Here is an 18,810-nt window from a genome sequence, read left to right as displayed (position 1 = left end):
CACTCCCTTTTCTGAAGTTGTCTGTTCTTCAACTCCCGATTCGTTCAGCACCTGTTTCTATTATCCCAGTCGGTGCCCTTCATTACATTAACACATTGTTTAGACTTGTTGATTGCTTCCCCGATTTTGCTGTCGGCTCCGCTAATTTATCTTCTCCAGGTGAATTTCCCCACACGAATGTTGTTCCTAACTATACTTGAAAAGGCATCAAGGCATCAACTTCAAGATGTCCTAATCTGAAGCGGTAGCCGAAGCGGTCAATCAGAACACCAATGAAATCACCCTCCGCCTTTCCGCCCATCAAAGATACTCGCATTACGACATTCTTTAAGCTCAAGCTCCAGCTCCAGCTTCAGCTCACAATGGCGCATTCAAAGCGTAACACTTCCTCCCCCACTTCACCGCTTACGAGCGTGGCCTTCTCCGCTCGACATGGGGCACCAAGCGCAGCGTAATCGGCCGTGACTCCTTCCTCCCCTTCGCCTCATGCCGTCTCTGTCTCCAACCAGCCCGCCCACCCGTCGTCGCCTGTGCTACGAACGGCGACCTTTTCTGTCGCGAATGCGCGATCAATGATCTCCTCGCGCAGAGGCAGGAGATCAAGCGCCTTGAGCGTGAGCGCGACGATGCGAAAAAGAGGCTTGCGGAGGATGACGAGCGCACGCTTGAAGAGGCGAGAAGGAAAGAGTTACATGATTTCGAGCTAGTTTCTATGGGGTTAGAAGCTAAGGGAACTAAAAGAAAAGCAGAGCAGACGGAGGCATTGGATAGGTTCAAGGCGAGAGAGGTGGAAATCGATGGGAAGAGGAAGAAAGTGTTTGAGTTGGATGAGAAGGAGATGGCGCGTGTTGCGCGTGAAGAGCAGGAGAGGTTGAAGAATGATTTGAAGAGGGAGAAGGTTTGTGCTCAATTTGGTTTCTGGAGGATGCCATTGGGGGGGCTGTTTTGCTAACTTGAGAAGACCGAGTCTAGCAAGTCTGCGCTGCCTTCATTCTGGGTTCCGTCGTTGACGCCGGCGACGGATCCGAATGAGATCGCTGCGAACAAGAATGTCAAGTTGACGCCCATATGTCCTGGATCTTCGGATACGAATCGACATAGCTACTCGTTGAAGTCGTTGGTCGAAGTGCATTTCACGGAAGAGAAAGCCTCGGACGGGACGGTGGCTCGGATTTGTCCGAGTTGCAAGAAGAATTTGAGTAATGGACTCAAGGCCATGCGTATGTTTGGATCCACTTGTGATTGTGATTTATGCTTACGCCATTTACAGTCACCAAACCATGCGGTCATGTCATATGCTCACCATGTGTCAGTAAATTCATGGCTCCTCATGATGATACCCCAGACCCCCATGCGTCTAAAGAAGAACAAGAGAAAGCGGCCAAACTTCACGGCCGAGTACTATGTTATGTTTGCGAGACGGATCTCACATTGCGAGACCTCAGTACGGAGAAAGCAGATCCCGATGAAGGCAAGAAGAAGTCCAAGAAGAAGGCCAAGGACGACGCCACTCGGCCAGGCCTAGTAGCGATCAGCTCCGAGGGGACAGGATTCGCCGGCGGAGGTGGTAATGTGGCTACGAAAAAGGGCGTCGCGTTCCAATGCTGAACAGCACGAGAAAAGAGATTAACGACAACAGCCTTTTGGGTTTGTAGGAACAAAAAAAAAAAACGTGATATTTCCCGAAGGAGGCTATGGAACGCCCGAACCATGCAAAGAAACCATGTCCTAAATGTACAGAGCCATGTTGGCTAAACACGAAGCTTCACTTCCTTTACGATCTCTTCTTGGCGTTATTGAACTCGCGCACCGTGATCTCGCAGCGAACCTCCTGGCACAGACGGCGACGACGGCCGAGATCCAGCTTCGCCGCAAATTCCAGACCGGAAGCACGCTCCAAAACCTCAAGAGGAACCTCAAAGTCGGACAGGCTCTTGGCGTTATCAATGCGAGCATTGGGCAGGACAAAAGCACCGAGAGCGACCTTTCCGAATGGCGAGTTTGTGCCGTCCTCGCCATAGATGACCTTGTAGAAGTGGGTAGGCACCGCTACGTTGGGTGGGTTGCCAATGACTTCGTAGCTGACGCGCCACTTGCCATCGGGGTCACGGTGAGGCAGATACAACGGGCCGGTGACGACGCGAACAGACGGGTAGCGCTGGGTGAGATTGCGGCAGAACTCCTCAAAGTGCGCCCAGTAATCACGGTTGAATCCCTCACCAACTTGCGGGCACATGTTGCTCAGAGCAAAGGTATCATCCATTGCCTCCTGAGTCCACTTGGCATCTGCGGCCGGCACCTGGTGACCACGGTCGTAGCCCGAGCGGAAGTAGTCGGCCAGCTTGGCACGGAAGATGGGGGGAATGTGCGTATCCTCAGCGAATGTGCTGTGCTTGCGATCTGCGTTCTTCATCGCGAGCGACTGCGGGGTGATGTGCTCAGCAACCCAGGCAGGATTACGGGTTCGACGATCGTAGGCGCCGTGCAGAGGCAATGAGGACAACTCGTCCGCGATCGGGCCCGGGAAGCCATACTGAAGGATTCCGGCGGCATCGACAGGACCAGTAACCACCTTGGTAGCGAGAGTCGGCGCTGGGATCGTGGTGGGGACTTTCACAGCGGCAGCCGGAGGAGGAAGCTGTTGCGGTTGTTGCTGTTGTTGCTGTTGTTGCTGTTGAGGTCGAGAAGAACCGTAAATGAGGGCAGTGACACCGGCGCCAGTGGCAGCACTGGCGGCCGCGATCACAGCCAGAGTAGCCTTCGACATACTGAGTCGAAAAAGGTGGAAGTGAGAATTGACGATAGGACTTTGGAGACTGGCGCGTAGAAAAAAAAAATAGATTCGGGGGAAGTCACGGGCCAATCAGCGGGTCACATGTCCGTGTCACCCTCATGAGACTCGAATTGAAGAAAAAGCGTCAGCTGAAACTCTCAGTTGATTCCGGGTGTAGCTGCGTGCTTGATCAAGGGTCAGTGAGTGGTTCGATTAGTCTTGGGATTTGCTGGCGTGCCCTAATTCAGGGTAGTCGCGTTGGACAAACTATGAGCTGGGCGGGGAAGCATGGCCTTCCTCAAGACGCATAACAAAGCCTCAGCATTGTCCGCGCAAAACCCCCAGAGGAAGATCTTCTGAAGGTTAGATATCTGCTGTCACGGTTGGACTGAACTCCCAGATTTACCACCAACATGGACATGAAAGTGGACCTGGACATGGACATGAGTAGGGACAATGATAGCGCGGGACTCGAAAGCGGGACAAGCAGATGAGGACCCTGTGGGCAAAGAATGCAACTCCGCTGCAGAGGATGACTAGCCCCGAAAATCAAAGATGGAAGTCGTTCAGATGAGATTTCATTCTATTTCACCCAAGGGTTGTGAAAAAAAAAAGAAAAAGAGAGGACAAAACTTCGTTGACCGCCAACCGTGAGCGTTTTGGATGTCACTGACATCACCGATTCCGTTCTTTCTCAACTACTTGCCATGGCTGCCAACGACCTTCGGGGCTGGGTCATGAGCGGCGTCTCAGGCGTCGGTGAGCACAACTATTCCCGACCGTGTGTACCTTTGACTGACTCACTGTGTTACAGCCTGTGTACTTGGTTCCGCCGTCATTTGTGTCGATCTGGTGCTGCGGCAGTTCTCTCACCATAAGAGCTTCCAGATCGCGAACAGTAACAATTTCCTGTCGGCGTCGCTATGCCTCAGTGCGGGGGTGATGGTGAGTCTCACCTCTCGGCGAAATGAGTTGAATTATCGGGACTGACCACCGGCAGCTCTTTACTTCACTGTATAGCATGCTCCCCACCTCAAAAGAGTACCTAACGCGCGCCGGCTTCTCTCCGTCCGCCTCTGCATATACTCTCGTCGGTCTCTTTCTGGCCGGTGTCATTGTCATCCGAGTTGCATCTGGGGTGATCCACCGCTTTATCCCCTCTCATGTAGTCGATTGCGCGCACAGTCATGACGCCCCGGTAGATGATCCCGAACGCGGCGACGCCCATGCGAGCGGACACGACGATCACCGTGACCACCACGAAGCAAATGGACACACGGAGCGCACGCCTCTGTTACGATCGCAAAAGTCACAATCCATGAAGTCAACTCCCGCCATCTTGCAGCGCACGACCTCCGGCTCTAACGCCGTGAGATCGGAATCTATTCGCGACATCTTGGGCCGGCGGATCAGCTCTTTCATGGGCGGTGTCAAGCCGATGTGCGATGAAAATGGTCCTTGCTTTGGCTTCTCGCAGACCTGCGGCCGTGAATGCACAAAAGTGCCTGCAGCCAAGACCATGCCGCCACCAACTATGAGCGATAATGAGGTCACCCGGCCCACAATGTCACAACATCAGAGCGACCCAGCACAGTCTGATTTTGAGCGGCGTACACAGGCAAACAGTGGCATCGATAATCACAGCACAACCTCTGACACCGGGTACTTCGATGTGATCTCCTCTCAACATCATCTTCACGGCACGACGGCCTCTGAATCCTCGTCCAAGTCTCAAGTGCAAAGGTCCCGTTCGGAAAACAACCACGAATCATATATTAACCATGACACCCAAGCCGACTCTAGTGACGATTACGAGGCTGAATCATCTCCAAATAAGGCTGGCGGCGATACTCATCACCATCATGTCCCACAGAACGCCTTCCTCTCCATCGGTCTACAAACCTCAGTCGCAATTGCCCTGCACAAACTTCCAGAAGGCTTCATCACATACGCAACCAACCACGCAAGCCCAACCCTTGGCCTCACTGTATTCTTAGCCCTATTCATCCACAATATCGTCGAGGGCTTTGCCATGGCCCTGCCCCTGTACCTAGCCCTAAGTTCCCGCTGGAAAGCCATGTTCTGGTCCAGCCTCCTAGGCGGAATCAGCCAACCCGCCGGCGCCGGCCTCGCTGCCCTATGGATCTGGGGCTCGGGACACGGCGGCTCCGACTCAACAGGCCCATCCTGGGGCGTCTACGGAGGCATGTTCGCTGCTACAGCCGGAGTCATGACGTCCGTTGCTTTGCAGCTGTTTAGCGAAGGACTCGGACTCACACATCGTCGTGGTATGGGCATTGGCTTCGCTGTGGCTGGGATGGGTCTTATGGGGCTGAGCTTTGCCCTGACGGCGTGATCCAGATTCACTGGCTTGCACATTCCACATTACCTTTTTTAATTCCACATACAGGAAAAAGCAAGATTGAATTCGCGGCATTGTGTTGGGTGTCTGGCCGTTCTAGTTGTTTCCCTCACCTTTTGAGCTTGATTAAATTGCGCTTTGCATGATCGGGTGTTATACGTTCAATGGCCCCTTTTACGTTTTGATGATGCATTCGTGGATATTCTTACCAAATGTGAACCAGAGGGCTATGGCGCTATTGTACATAGCTGTTGATAGTCTAGACGAATCATGAACCTGCCTATGCTGATAGACCTTTCCAGGACTTTCCTGTACAGCTGAGCTTCTAAGAGTTCCCACCTACAACTTACACCTAAATCTTGGAAATCCCCTTTTTTTTTTTTAGAAAAAAAGATTAATAAAATTGACTGAACTCTGACTGTATACCTTTACTTCACAATTTGATCCCAACTTTCCCCCCAATTACATGTTGAAACAAAAAGCCAAAAACGACACTAGAAATCACAAATATCTGGCAATTTGAATCAACATTCTATCCCCATCCTACCAATATCATCCCATTACAGCGCCTGGACAGAAATCCTCCGAGGCGCACCACTACCAGTCAACAACCCAGCACCACTAGACTCCCGCAAGTGGTTGTGATGCATCTGGCCCTGGTCGTCCAGATCCTCAACATCAATACTGAACCGACGAGGCTTAGACCAGACGCCGAATTTCTCGCCGCCATTAGCATCGCCCACACCTTCGATCTGTTCGGATTGCAGACCAAACCGGTCTGTCACTTGAGCGATTAGATCGGCATGCGACGAGGAACGAGTACTCTTCTCTGTGCCGAGGCGAGATTGCGCGCGACGGAGTAGTTCCATGTGTTGGGAGACGGCATTCAAAGCGCCAGGATGATTCTTGGCTTCAGAGTCGCTGAGCAAGTCGTGAAGAACACCCTCGTGCAGTGTTGCAGCGGACTTGTGGTCTTCCAAGGCTGTGTAGAGAGCAGATAGAAGCTTGGTCATCTCCAGGGTCACGTTGTCACAGCTACCCCATACCTGCCGCAGGTTGTAGCAGATATCGCGACATAGTTGGATGGCCGAGTCGACGGAGCCACGGCAGAAGCGCGTCTCGACGAGTCGTCGACCAATCCATACAACTACGTCTGGAGTCCAGGTGCGCTGGACAATGCGGGATGTCCAGAGCTGGGTGAGGATCGTCTCGAGGTCGTCGAACATCTCGCATTCGCCGAGTAGCGTGATGATATCGTTTAGCTCGGGGAATGGCAGGTCCATGATCTCGATTCCAAGTGACTTGGACGCAGCCATGAGTTCTTGAAGCAGCATCTTGGATTTGACGGACATCTCGTTGAAGAGTTTCTCGTTCTGGCACTTGGTGGCTTGGTGGCCGCTCAGGTACAAGCATAGCTTGGTGGCTGTGATGATACTTTCGTAGCTGTTCAGGCCGTCTGTCAGATGCAAGAAGGAGTGCAAGACACCGGTGACGTCGCTTGCGTCTTGGAAGCGCTGGTCGTTGCATAGATCGCGGACTAGGCTGGTGGTTGTCTTGAGAATGTTCAAATTGTAATTCTCATCCTGTATCGCGGAGGCAGATACCGTAGAATTGCATCACGATGTCGTGGTCTGCAATGTTGGTAGCAGATAGAGTAACGCAGAAGTACTCATATAGCCTGTCGCGGGTCTCCTTCGCGGCACGAGCGCGCTTCTGATCGATCTGCAGACGGGCAAGACGATCTCCAGAGATCAGTGTCGGGATGAAGTCGTGGCCAGACAGGTTTCTCGTGAAGGTCTGTTGAATCTGCATTTCGCGATACATCTCGGTGATGATCTCTTCGGAGCTACCACGGCGACCGAATACTTCCTCGAAGGAGGCTACAAACTTGGCATCGCGGCGATCTCTCAATGCCATTGCAGAGGTATCGGATCCTGAGAGCACGCGGTGGCGGAGTTCATCAAGAACGCTGTTGCCACCTTCAATGAAGCCGCATTCCAGATAGATGGAGGCTATCTTACGAGCCCAGTCACTCGTCATGTCGGGATCGCCGCCGGCGTGGAGAACATCTGTGACATATGTGTGAAGAAGCGCATTGCCTTGCTGAACTGATGAAGGTGTTCCCTGTCGAGAATGTGCGAGAGCGAGCTCACGGAGCCAGGACAAGGTAGTGGTAGAGAAGTATCCCTGGGTTTTCTTCGCCAATTGAAACTCTTCCGTGTACAGCGAGCGAGCCTCGCTAGTCGAGTCACGCCTTCGGACAAAGAGCTGGGCCAGCTTGTGCTTCAGTGTAATGGGCAGTGGTTGCGACATTTGCTCCAGAGGCAAAGAAGCTTCAGAAGTCGGCACCCAGTCAGCATTATGAAGAGGCTGCTTATAGAGTGCGATAGCCTGGTCGGTGTACGCCTCGTTGGTCTCGCACAGCTCGGCGTATAGAAGAAGTGCACTGAGTGTCTTCTCATCCGTCGGCCCATAGACGTTACGGCATGTAGTCACGTAGTCAGATGCAACCTTGTATCTCTCAGAGAACTCCGTCATCCCCGTTTGAGTAGTCAAGATAGTCATGTAGCCAAGATATGTCTTCTCCAGGAGACGTTCGACTTCAGACTCATCGTAAGTAGACGTGTTGTCTTGAACCACAAGAGTCGGCCAAAGGTGCCGGTAGACTTCCAGGGCAGAGTCCCACTTGCTTTCCGTCTCATAAAGGCCAATGAGAGCAAGTGCAGCTTCAATTCCATCCGGAGCTATGGTGGTTTCACCACAAGTGCTCCTATAGATGCGATGGTAGGAACTCTTTGCTTCGGGATTCATCTCCAGACGGGCGGCCAGCGCAGCTTCCAGGTACAGATTGTCAATTGTATGCTTGTGAGTCTCGCCCAAACGACTTGCCAAGAAGTTGCTGACAGTATGGAGCAAAGTGAGAGCCTTGGTGAACTGGAAAGTGGTCTCGTAAAATTCAACCACCGCCTTCGCAACAGCCAGGACAGAAGGCACCGGCACTCTGTCAGATGAGATAAGAGATGCGAAAGCATTCTCGTAGACTACAGTGCCCATATCCAAGTGCAGTCTGCGGAAGTGGCAGTAAGCCAAGACCAATGCCAGGTCGGCAATCGGGGGTGCCAATTCAGTGCTGAATTTCTTATGGGATCCGGCTTGCTCGACAGTGGGCCAGATATGCTGCAAAACTGCCTTGGAGCAATCACCTGCTTCTTGCCAGTCACCCTCTCGTACATAGATACTGGCAAGGTTGTGGCACAGAATCAATGTGGACACAGAGAGGTTCTTGGGATACGAGGCGATGGAATCCAAAAGCTCTACCATCAGCTTGCGGTCCTTGACAGACAGGCCTGAGGATCTCTGCATTGTTACTGTTGCAGCCATGCCTTCGGCAAGCGAAAGAGCTAGACTCGAAGCGTCTTGGGTGTATTCCTGGCCGCTCTCCTTATAGTAACGCCACATCAGGATGGCCAAGGCACGGTCCATGCTATACATGTGCATTTCTTGTGTCTCAACACGAAGAAGCTGCACGCGCTGCATCATCTCCTCGGAATGGATACCAGTAGACTCGAGATCCGCAATGAGCTCATGGATGATCATTTCCGCTGATTCGTTGCGGCTCTGTCGACGAAGGAACTGGTAGTATACCAGTGCGACATTGGTCTTCTTGTCCATCATCTCAACCGAGTCGATGTCGCGAGAGTTGAGGCCAGCCCATAGAGAGGACAGAACTGCCTGGGCTTGGGCCGTCTCACCCTGTTGCTCGTACATATGGGCCATGTACAGGGTGTACTTGATGCGACGCTCGTCGTCAACTTCCATGGTTCGCAACATGTTGTCATACTTGGTTCTCGCGATGTCCCGACTCATCTCGTCATTTCCAGTAGTTGGGAATTGGGTGGTCAGGAATTCCGCGGTCTCGTTCGACTGTCTCGAATTTGTACCGTATTTCTCCATAATTTGCTGGTAGAATTGTTTCGAAATGGTTAAGGCAGATTCGTTATCTCCGCGAGTCTTGTACATGCCCACTATCATTCCGAGGTAGTTCAGGCGCTGGTTGAACTCAACACCAGTGATCTCGGAATCAGTCAAGATCAGATACTTCATGATATCTTCCTGTTGAGTAGTCATGGTGCCCCGTGCAGTGAAAGACTGGGTCATCATCTCAACACAATTCACCGTGATACTGTCAGTCTGGCCCAGGAGCTCTTGACTAAGTCTCCATGCTTCGTAGCTGTGCTCATCTGCATGACTGGCATGAGCCAATTCTGAGACACGAGAACTAAAGAAGAGACTCTGGAGAAGAGCCATCGACTTCTCACCCAAAACTAAGCGACGAATATCTGCAGCCAGTCGGTAGAGCTCGACGACACTAGATCGGGTGTACTGAGACTCTTTACAAGTCAACTCAAGACGAGCAAAGAGAACAGTCGAGGGTACGAGTTTCTTGAAGCCTGTAGTGAATTGGAATTCACCATCATCGGTGACAAGAGGCGACGAGAGTAGATGTGACAGCCAATAGCGGGCAGTGTACTCGAGCATGACATATTTGTCGAAAAGGTGGTTACGCTCCTCCATACTAAGCTTATCCATGGAAATTTCAGCCTCTTCTCGCACACTCAGTTGAACCCAGGCAAGACACCTAGTAAGAAGATCGTAGTGAGCTTCTCTCAGGTTGAGTGGAGATTTAATGCTGGCAGATCTTGCCTGCTTGATGACATGATCGCGAATGCTTGTGTGGGCGAAGGATACCACACCATCGCGGGTCATAACAAGAGGTTTCAAGGAGCTGAACCACTGATCTTCACCTCGCGAGTATAGTGACATGAAGCTGGGACCCTGGGGATCAACAGCTAGCAGCTGTTCTACCTCCTCGACCAATAATGGTCTCTCGGCGGCGGCAAGCCACGACATGATATAACGTGCCTCATGCTGACTGAAGTCCATGTTCTTCATATGGAAGTCCAGCAAGTCAGACATGGCTTCAGGCAAACTTTGTACAGCAGAGATTGCCTGGCTCAGGGTTCTCTGCTGTTGAGCGTGGGCAACTGCCATCTCTGCCCAGCTGAAAGAACCATGTGAGCGGTTGACAATGACAGACACGGCTGATTCCATTTGATTGTCCACAGGACCATCAAATTGCGAATTAAACATCATCTTAGAGACATATGTCTCCAGATCAGCTTGAGTCTGAGAAGTCTGCAGCGTGAAATGTTCAATGTTTGGGGCACGCATTTTCGAGCCTAGAGGCCTGGTGAAGGCGATCATCTTGGACCCGGCACTCTGATCGGAAAGGCACTCAGCGAAATGGGTAAGGCATGAAACGGCATCGGTATCGCCAGCCTTCATTTGATCCAAACCATCCACGATAAACATGTACTGAATGTCAGAACTCAATCCTACGCGAATACCCCTCCAAAGAGATTCTTCGACCTCGGCTTCACCGGCACCATCAAGCGCGCTTTGAGCTGCCCTGGCTACTTCAATCAGAATAGCTTCTTGAGCCCGCTGGTCACTGACGCAGTGATCTAGCATCTGGTGCATAATGCCCTTCAAGAAGCGAAGGGGCAGCGTCGCGACAGGAATATCGGCACCTAATATATTTAGTTAATAATTCACTAGTTCAGAATGTAACGAACTCACGAATCGTGTATGGAATCACATTCCAATTGTCGTGCTCGCCTGACTCCTGTAGTCGCTCCACGGTCCACTGCGCCAGGGCACTCTTTCCCGAGCCTGGGCCACCAGTCACCAGCATCACGGGAGACTTTCCAGTTGAAAAGTCATACAGGGTGTTGTTAAACCATTCAAACGACCCCTCCGCCAAAGAGTGCGTACGGGACTCGAGAATGAACTGAAGAGGACGATCTTGAACACCCAAGAACTGGCGAAGACTGCCCAATTCGGGAGTCAAGTACATCAAGGAGCTGTTCATCACGAGCTTCGAGGTTGCAGCTTCAACAATAATGTTCCAATGGGTTGAGTAGCGCTTGGCGTAGGTCAAAAATGCGGTGTCAACATTATGAGCAATAGTATGTTCAGACTCCTTGCTCTTCGCGCCTTCAACACAGCTAGCCGTGGTGCTGCAGACCATTTCGAGCAGGTCTGCATACGCAGCTGAAGCTACTGGCTGAAGCTCAGGGGACGACTTGTAAGCGCTCTCGTACTGGAGAAGCAAGTGAATGTGCACAGCAACGCGGCCATATCTGCCGAAAACGCTTTCAAACACATCCATGTTGTCAAGATCAGACTAATGATCATGTTAGCATCGTCTGCAAAATCTCACTGGACACCTGTCTTACCTCCAAGAGAAGGATCTCGAATCCCCAAATGAGCTTGGCGGCGTCGTCGGCTCCGGGCGCAAAGGCTCCAATCGACTGGCGCAAAGCATCAACAGCATACGCAAGTCGAGAAGCCCACCTGAGACTGGCAGTCCAGTCTGCTCCCATCACGGGGCATCCAGCGGAGGCGCTCAGCAGCTACTGCATCAAAGAAAGTGTCCACGTTTGGTGCCCTCTGACTTATCTCGGTAGCCGTGAGCCCAAGCTGGGTCTTGCACTTCTGGGAAACAGCCTGAACCTTATCCTGGAGCACGGTGGCCTTGTGGCCGCCACCGCTGAAATTCTGGACAACACGTTTGGGCTGTGCAGTGGTGGTAGTGGTGGTGCTGCTCATCTTTTCGGTATTGGCAGTGCTCGACTGAGTCTGGCCATAGGAGCTCTGACCCATATTGCGTTGGGTCTGGTTATAGGAGCTTTGAGTAATATTACTTTGGGTCATGTCCTGACGAAGACCTCCGCTGTCCATAGTTCCTCCGGATAAGGCGCCGCCGACAGCACCCATTCCAAGGCCACTGCTACCAGACATCCCTTTGCTGGCTTGTCCAGCTGAACGTGTCTCCTGGCCAAAGTCCCCTTTGGATGCTTCAGAGGTTTGTTGGGCCGTCTTGTGCTTTCCCATTTTTCTCGTAGGCTTGCTAGGTGGGTCATGGGAAATCATTTCCCTACCCCCAGAAAGGCCTTTTGCGGCGTCTTTGTTGAACGCACCAGAACTGAAAACATCTTGTGCGATGTGAGATTGTTCACTCAGCTCATGGTCGATGGTGTCGTCTGTCGCACTTTGACCTCCAGCTTTGATTCCAGTGGGACCGCCGATAGCGGCACCTCCAGCAAGACTCTTCTTGATGGCATCACCGGTAGACATGTCACTTCCAGTCATCCCACTTCCAGAGATGCCATTTCCAGGTTTTACTTTGGTGGCATTGCTTCGAGAAAGACCTCCTCCACTAGAAGTAGTCCCCGGCATGTAGTTTTTAGTTGCCTGACTTCCGGTCATACCTCCAGCGCTAGCATCGTCGTAGGTAGGCTTTGCATTTCTCAAAGCAGTGTTTCTTGAAGCACTGCTGCCACCCACTGCTCCGCTAGTAACGGAATCTCCGGTAACATTGGTCTTTGAAGCATCGGTGTAGGCATACTTGCTTCCGGATGTATCTCCTTTGGAGGTACTGCTTCCAGCAAGAGTTCCTCCAGCAGCAGCACCTCCGGCATTAGCGGTGTTGGTGCCCCAAGTTGTGTCAGTGAATTGGGGCTTGTTTCCAGTGGTACCAGACTTGGATGCCTCGCTACCGGTATAGGCTCCTCCGGTGGTAGATCCTCCAACGGTGTTATCTTTGGCAATACTGCTTCCAGTAAGATTTGCTGCTGTGGTGTTGCTATCTCCAGCCACGCCTCCTGCAGTGGTGTCCCGCTTAGACGCGTTGTTTCCGACAAATGCTAGATGAGGACCAGATCCTCTGGGCGCATAACCTCCAGCTGACGGGCTGCTTCCAGCAAAGCCTTCTGACAAAGGCCTACCGGAAGAATGCTGTGGTTGATTGAAACGTCCGTCTCCACTACCTCCAGCTCCAGAATAGGCGCTTCCGGTAGGGTTTCGCTGGTTCGTCCGGCCGTGGGTGATCGGGCCTTTTTTGATATCATCGTTCGACTCCTTCGGGTTTATGCTGGGCTTATGGCCGAAGACGTGGCTGGGGGCTTCCTCAGCGGGTTTTTGAATGTTTTCCTTAGTCAGGCCGAGATAGCTCACGGCTCCAGCAGCGTCTCTTTCGCCCAGCGGGTTTTCTCTTTTTTTCGGCAGTTCCTTGGTTGTCCCTTATATCTCCTCGATCTTTCATCTCTCCACCATGTTCCAAAGCCTGCTTGCTGAAGTTGCTTTCGCTGGCAGTTTCTTTCGAAGCATTGTCTGTTGTAGTGGTTTGGTTGATGCCACTGTCGGTGGCAGTCGTGTTGCTATGGCTTTCCTTCGTTTCTTTGCTCGAGCTCTTGCTCAAAGACATCCTCTTGCTAAGCTGCTTTGCAACTTTAGCTCCGATGCTCTGATACTTCTCCGAATCCATCTCCTCGCCTACTTGTTTGCTCGCCATGGTGATGTGCAGAGGGGTTGGGTATCGTGGTAAATTGTGAATTGAATCGGTATTGGTCGTAAAAATCAAATCGAAATTATCGTACAGTCATTGAGTTCAGTTTGTGTTATAGTAGGTGTGGGAGGAAAGTTTTTAGAAAAAAAAGATTCCATGACAATTAATACTAGAATCGTCCCTGTTAAGGTGATTACATCATGGGTGTACTTTGGAGCTCCCGAGCTATCCTCTACGAAGCTACAACTATTCAGGACAAAGTGCTATTCAGCAATGAGCAGTGCACTGTATTCCTGGATCCAAGGGCCGCAAGCGGGTCAAGAAGGCAGTAGAAGCCTTGATTGCAGCATTGCCGCTCCTCAGAGTCAAGTCGATGATGCTGTATAAGGGGACATGTGGGTCTTCGGGTCTTCTAGGCAGGTGATCTGTGTGCATTGACTCAGGAGCTTCGTCACTGTCTTCAATATATTTCCTGTTATCAGAGAAGTTGCTTGATTGAATTGCTCGCGATTATTAGAACCCCCAAAGCACCTACTCCAGTTCAAAGACAATGATGACACTGGTTTCAGATTTTCTCGCTTTCGATGATTGCAAGAATTGCCAAGTTTGAGCCTAAATACATCCCCATATCCACGCAAGAGTAGCTACGGAGGGCTAGTGCTCGTGTGGGGTAATCGACAGATCGAATCTGGAAAATGGAACACCCGCACGATCGTGTGGGCCGTCCCACGATATTCAGCCCAGTGACGCATAGACTTTCACCTTCACAGGACTCTTCCTCAGGTCAGAGAAGCGGAGAAGGCAGCCAGTTGATTGAATGGCCTTAAGATGCCCTTAGTCATCAAAGTGCGCTCATCCCCGGCAACCTTAATCGCACTCCGCGACCCATGGCTCTTCTCGCAGTGAGGTCATTTACTCGCTGTTCCATGACAGTCCCGGGGCTCGCGCCGGCTCATGAGATCATCCTCTTTGTCTGTGATCAGAGCATCGCTCTTCGCATGGCGAGAGCATCTATTGTCGATTGTGCCCCCACTGTCTATGTCATGACATTGCCGAGCATACTCCCCAAACCCACTTCCGTGAATACATCCGTCACTGAACTAATTTGGCAGGTGGCTTCATTTCGATCGGTACTGTTAGACTCGATAGGAAAATATCCTGATACCAATGTTGATCGAACCGATTAATGACGCTTATTCTTATGAAGCAGGTACCTCGGCTTGGTCACTTGTATACCTTAAGAGCATGAACCATGCAAAGAACTAATATATATCCGATCATCAACTTATATCACCGTAAATGGCCAAGACCCTCCAGATAAAAGACTCTCAAATGATCAACCAATACAAACGTTCTGGACATTCATCCAACCGATATTCCGGTCCAGCATCTCGCCCAAGAGTAGTCATGCAAGTGAAAGCCTGAGAGACCAGGCGGTCTTTCTTTTCCCAAGCTAAAGTATTCAATCCAAAGTCCTCAACATGGGAACAGAAAGGGCTTCGGCATGCCCTCGCGTAGTAATCGTGCTCCTCCTGTGTGAATTTGTAGTCTGCGGTCATATCTGATAAATGATAGTGTCAGGCCACCCAGAGCCTCCAGTCTGCCTGACTAGCTACTTAGTGGCGGAGCCTAAATATAGGCCAAAATTCCGAGCGGCGGGGGCGGGGCTCAGATATTGGAATGGTCATTTTACGCTGGAGAGGTACACATGCTGTCATCAATGTTTTCCGCAGGTTTGATCACATCGTCTGGTAGATTAGTCCCCGGATCTTGCTGAACGGAAATGATACTGCTAGCGCTTGAAATGGACTCTGAGGACCATAGTCCCCGGGGCTCGTAATTTTGGAGAGCACAGATGCAAAAATCCGCGTATCCTATACAGGTGATGCCTACAGAGCAGTGCCAGAAAACGCCAGTCAATGAGGGAACAAGTCTCAACTGACCAGGTTTCGAAGAGCCTAGCAACCGCAAGAGAAACAAGAAGAGAGGAGCGACAACGAGTCCATTCCTGGCTTGGAAATGCAATGCATGGAATAGCCTATGTAAAGAGGCGAAAACGACCACCCTGAGCACAGCCTGCGTATGCAGCTGGCCCCCAGCCATGGCTTTCCATCTCAAAGCTACCAGTATCCATTTCCCTAAGATTTTTCCACCCCTCAAAAACCAATCCGTTGCCGAAAATTCAAATGAAAACGAAGCATGATATCATCCGTACAAGTAGCCGGCCGCGGCCGGTAAGTCTTCGTTCGATGGGGCCATGGCGGAGTCGTGCTTTGCGATCATGTCTTTCAAGAGCGTAAAACCTCGACGATCCTCCACGACTCGGGTGTTTTCTTTAGCGAAGTTGGGCAATTTATGAGCCGGGGTTAGGGTTCATCTGTGGAGTCCGTTGTCAGTCTTGCTATCCTATCCTGGGATCGATGGTTGTGCATGATCAAGGTGGTGGATGTGATGGGTTTGATGATATTTTCGAGTGGGCTGTGCGTGATTGTGGTTGGAGGGGATCTCATTCGGTATGTACCTTGCGCTTGCCACCAGTCATGGTGACGTTGACGAAGCGGCGGGTGTAGAGAATACGCTTGTAGGCGCGGCCCTTGGGCTGCTTCTTCTTCTCCTGGGGCTCGACCTGTGCGCGGATGGCTGTTAGGATGCTGACGCTGGATGAATCCGCGGCGGACACGGTGGCGATGGGTTCACGGGGGTACTTGCCTTGGGAGTGGCAGCCTTGACCTTACCGGCACGGGCGAGAGAGCCGTGAACCTTACCCATGTTGGATGTTGATGGGAATGGACGAAAGAGGTGTGCGTTGTTGAAGGGGGATGAAGCGAGGCGATCGAGGCACGATAGGGATTCAAAATTGGCAGTGCGACTGTGGGGCGGCTTAGCGAGCGTCGTCGGTGCGGATCAATTTATCTGCGGTGAGCCGGATGAGTCAGCGAATGAGTCAACGTGTGAGTTGTCGGTCTGGTGGTGTCACGTGATATACTTAACGGAGTTAAGCCCCGGTTCCTCCGAAGTACATGAAGATCTTTGATTTTTTCACTGACGATTTACTTGGGCTCTGGTCCAAGGTATCAATCTTATAGTCTTTAGATCTTTCCGGTATCTTTTGTTCTGTTTTTGTTCTTGTTTTATTTAATGACAAAGGCACCAAGACCATGTGTCACTTTGGCTGTAGCAGCTCCAGACTCGAATACCTTCTCCGTGGATAACACAACCAGTTCTACAAGTTCAATCCAAACACCGTGGAAGTTTACAACCTTGAACTCCCTTTCGAACACAGTAGATGCAAATATAAAGATTCTCAGGGTCTCCTTTACTTGGCATTGGCCTTTTCCTTCGCAGCTGCCTCTTCCCGCTCCCGCTTTCTTGCCAAATATCGCTCCTTCGCGCTCAAGACATCGCTGGCGGTCTTCTGGCTGCGAGCCTTTTCTGCGATCTCCTTTTGTCGTGCTGCCTCTGCCTCTTCTTCTTGACGGGCCTGCTGCTCGAGCTGTCGGGTAATCATTTCGGTCTGACGAGAACGTTGGCCAGCACGGCCAGCTTGGTTGCCAGCATTGGCACCAGGTCGTCCTGCGGGCCGGGCGGCCGCTACAGAAGTAGCCGATGGAGTAGTTTTGGGTTTAGGCGCCACATTCAATCCTGCGGATAGCAGTTGTCGCTTGTCGACTACCTGGCCTTCGTCGTTGACCGCAACACGAGCGCCACGAGCGTTGAGATCCTCGATCTTTTGAGCCTCGCTCTTCTCTTCTGACTCCACAGTATCCTCCGTGACTTCTCCTGCCTTGAGACGGCGCGCAGCTTCCTCGGCGGCTTTGACGGCCTCTTCGTGTTTTGCCTCGCCTCGTGAAAGCACATCTCGGTAGAAGCCGACCATGCCAGCGCCGCCGTTCTTTTCTTTCGCTCTTCCTCCTCTTTTTCCCGACGTGCCTCCTCTTCTTCCACCTTCCGCATCTCTGCCTGCTGGGCTTTGTACGCACTCGTGACAAATGCTTCTTTATCCGCAAATTCATCGCCCTCCACCTCTCTCTCCTTGGCCAGTTGACGATCTCGCGCTCTTAACTGGTCTCGTTTACGAATTTCGGCGCTCCGAAGCAGGTTTTCCATATACTTCGGTGTTTCACTCTTGTCGGCGGTCGCAGACTTCTCTGTCTTGGCGTGTAGACTGTCGTACACTGCATCGTAGGAGTAGATTGACGGATCTACCTCTTCCGCCTCTTTGGCATGTCTCTTGCTGCTATGCATTGCAGAAAGGTTGGTGAAGTCCCTACCTGGGACCGTCTGCTGCTTCGACTGCGCCTGGTTAAGTCCGAAGCGCACCTCTCCTTGTTGTTCTTTATCTTTCTGCTCATCCTCATCCTCATCATCCGCAAATATTGAATTCTTGTTCAATGGTTTGACACTAGGCTTGCCACTTCCCAATTGCATCTTTCGTTTAGATGGCGGCCCTGCTGTCGTAAATGATTTTGAGGGTTTGGGAGCCGACGCATCGAATCCATCCAGTGTCGACACTTCAACTGCTCCATCTCCATTCTGGTTGTCATCTTCCGAGTCGTCATCGAAAATGTTCTTCTTGCGCTTTTGTCCGAGAGGGTTGCTCAGTTTTGGCCCCAAAGGCTTCTTATTAGTGAGGTTTAAGCCGAATTGCGGAGCCATTTTTCGACCTTATCTGGCTGGTCGTTTGGCAAAATTGCGCTATACGCAAGCATGCAAGGATGGCGGAGAATTTCAAGCGGGCGCAAGCTGAGGTGTGTGTGAGTGACGTCGAGATCAAAAAGTCGCGATAGCGATAAAGTAGGGGCTGGCTATCAGTCATGTGACCGTATTTTGCGGGGGAAGTAGAGTCAAGTCTTGTGGAAGTAGCACTTAAGCTCTGTCTTCCTGGTTGAACCTCCTAGTGATATACGAGTATGCTTTTGAGATGATTTGAAAGCTTCATAGATGATTGTATATTTTCCATTTTGCTCTAGATTTTCCGGCTTAATCTATTTCGATCGGAGGAATATATATGAGTCGAGAGCGAACAAATGAACCAGTATCGAGGCAATACATGTCAAAAGTGAAGACAAGCTTCCGATCCGATGACTCATTTCTAAAACCTTACAACAATCAAAGGATGTGGACTCAAAATCCAGGTCATGCCCTATAGCGTCAAGCTCTCGTTCCCAATTCATATCTAGTTGGAAGCTGGTCCCTTATCAATCACGTGCCCGACACTAAACATCGGCCGCAGCAGTTCGTCTCCCCTCGAAGCCCCCAACTCGG

The 18,810-nt window shown here is 51.4% G+C and overlaps 6 protein-coding genes across 6 annotated transcripts; 2 read left to right on the top strand and 4 right to left on the bottom strand.

The window, feature by feature from the left end:
• Nucleotides 1-432: 432 nt before the first annotated feature.
• N7477_003224 (putative RING finger domain protein) lies at nt 433-1,608 on the top strand (the record flags this gene model as incomplete). Its single annotated transcript, XM_056964887.1, has 4 exons — nt 433-451; nt 510-898; nt 962-1,220; nt 1,271-1,608. The coding sequence occupies 4 exons, from the start codon at nt 433-435 to the stop codon at nt 1,606-1,608; spliced, it is 1,005 nt and encodes a 334-aa protein (XP_056824840.1).
• A 166-nt stretch (nt 1,609-1,774) lies between these two features.
• N7477_003223 (DNA/RNA non-specific endonuclease) lies at nt 1,775-2,767 on the bottom strand (the record flags this gene model as incomplete). The annotated part of the gene is made up of 1 exon (XM_056964886.1): nt 1,775-2,767. The coding sequence occupies one exon, from the start codon at nt 2,765-2,767 to the stop codon at nt 1,775-1,777; it is 993 nt and encodes a 330-aa protein (XP_056824839.1).
• Nucleotides 2,768-3,480: 713 nt separating this feature from the next.
• Nucleotides 3,481-5,129, top strand: N7477_003222 (Zn(2+) transporter ZRT3; the record flags this gene model as incomplete). Its single annotated transcript, XM_056964885.1, has 3 exons — nt 3,481-3,532; nt 3,588-3,718; nt 3,774-5,129. 3 exons carry the CDS (start codon nt 3,481-3,483, stop codon nt 5,127-5,129), a joined length of 1,539 nt encoding a protein of 512 aa, XP_056824838.1.
• A 566-nt stretch (nt 5,130-5,695) lies between these two features.
• N7477_003221 (uncharacterized protein) lies at nt 5,696-13,551 on the bottom strand (the record flags this gene model as incomplete). Its single annotated transcript, XM_056964884.1, has 6 exons — nt 5,696-6,672; nt 6,740-10,726; nt 10,776-11,382; nt 11,435-11,509; nt 11,553-13,162; nt 13,215-13,551. The coding sequence occupies 6 exons, from the start codon at nt 13,549-13,551 to the stop codon at nt 5,696-5,698; spliced, it is 7,593 nt and encodes a 2,530-aa protein (XP_056824837.1).
• Nucleotides 13,552-15,898: 2,347 nt separating this feature from the next.
• N7477_003220 (40S ribosomal protein eS30) lies at nt 15,899-16,314 on the bottom strand (the record flags this gene model as incomplete). Its single annotated transcript, XM_056964883.1, has 3 exons — nt 15,899-15,922; nt 16,067-16,185; nt 16,251-16,314. The coding sequence occupies 3 exons, from the start codon at nt 16,312-16,314 to the stop codon at nt 15,899-15,901; spliced, it is 207 nt and encodes a 68-aa protein (XP_056824836.1).
• A 547-nt stretch (nt 16,315-16,861) lies between these two features.
• N7477_003219 (splicing regulator NSRP1-like domain-containing protein) lies at nt 16,862-18,201 on the bottom strand (the record flags this gene model as incomplete). The annotated part of the gene is made up of 2 exons (XM_056964882.1): nt 16,862-17,437; nt 17,491-18,201. The coding sequence occupies 2 exons, from the start codon at nt 18,199-18,201 to the stop codon at nt 16,862-16,864; spliced, it is 1,287 nt and encodes a 428-aa protein (XP_056824835.1).
• Between the last annotated feature and the right edge of the window lie 609 nt (nt 18,202-18,810).

The sequence above is a fragment of the Penicillium maclennaniae genome (assembly GCF_028827695.1).
Source record: "Penicillium maclennaniae strain IBT 15551 chromosome Unknown utg000003l:1.0-5670915.0:1.0-5674809.0, whole genome shotgun sequence".
NCBI classification, from domain to species: domain Eukaryota; kingdom Fungi; phylum Ascomycota; class Eurotiomycetes; order Eurotiales; family Aspergillaceae; genus Penicillium; species Penicillium maclennaniae.
This window is presented reverse-complemented; position numbering and strand designations above follow the sequence as displayed.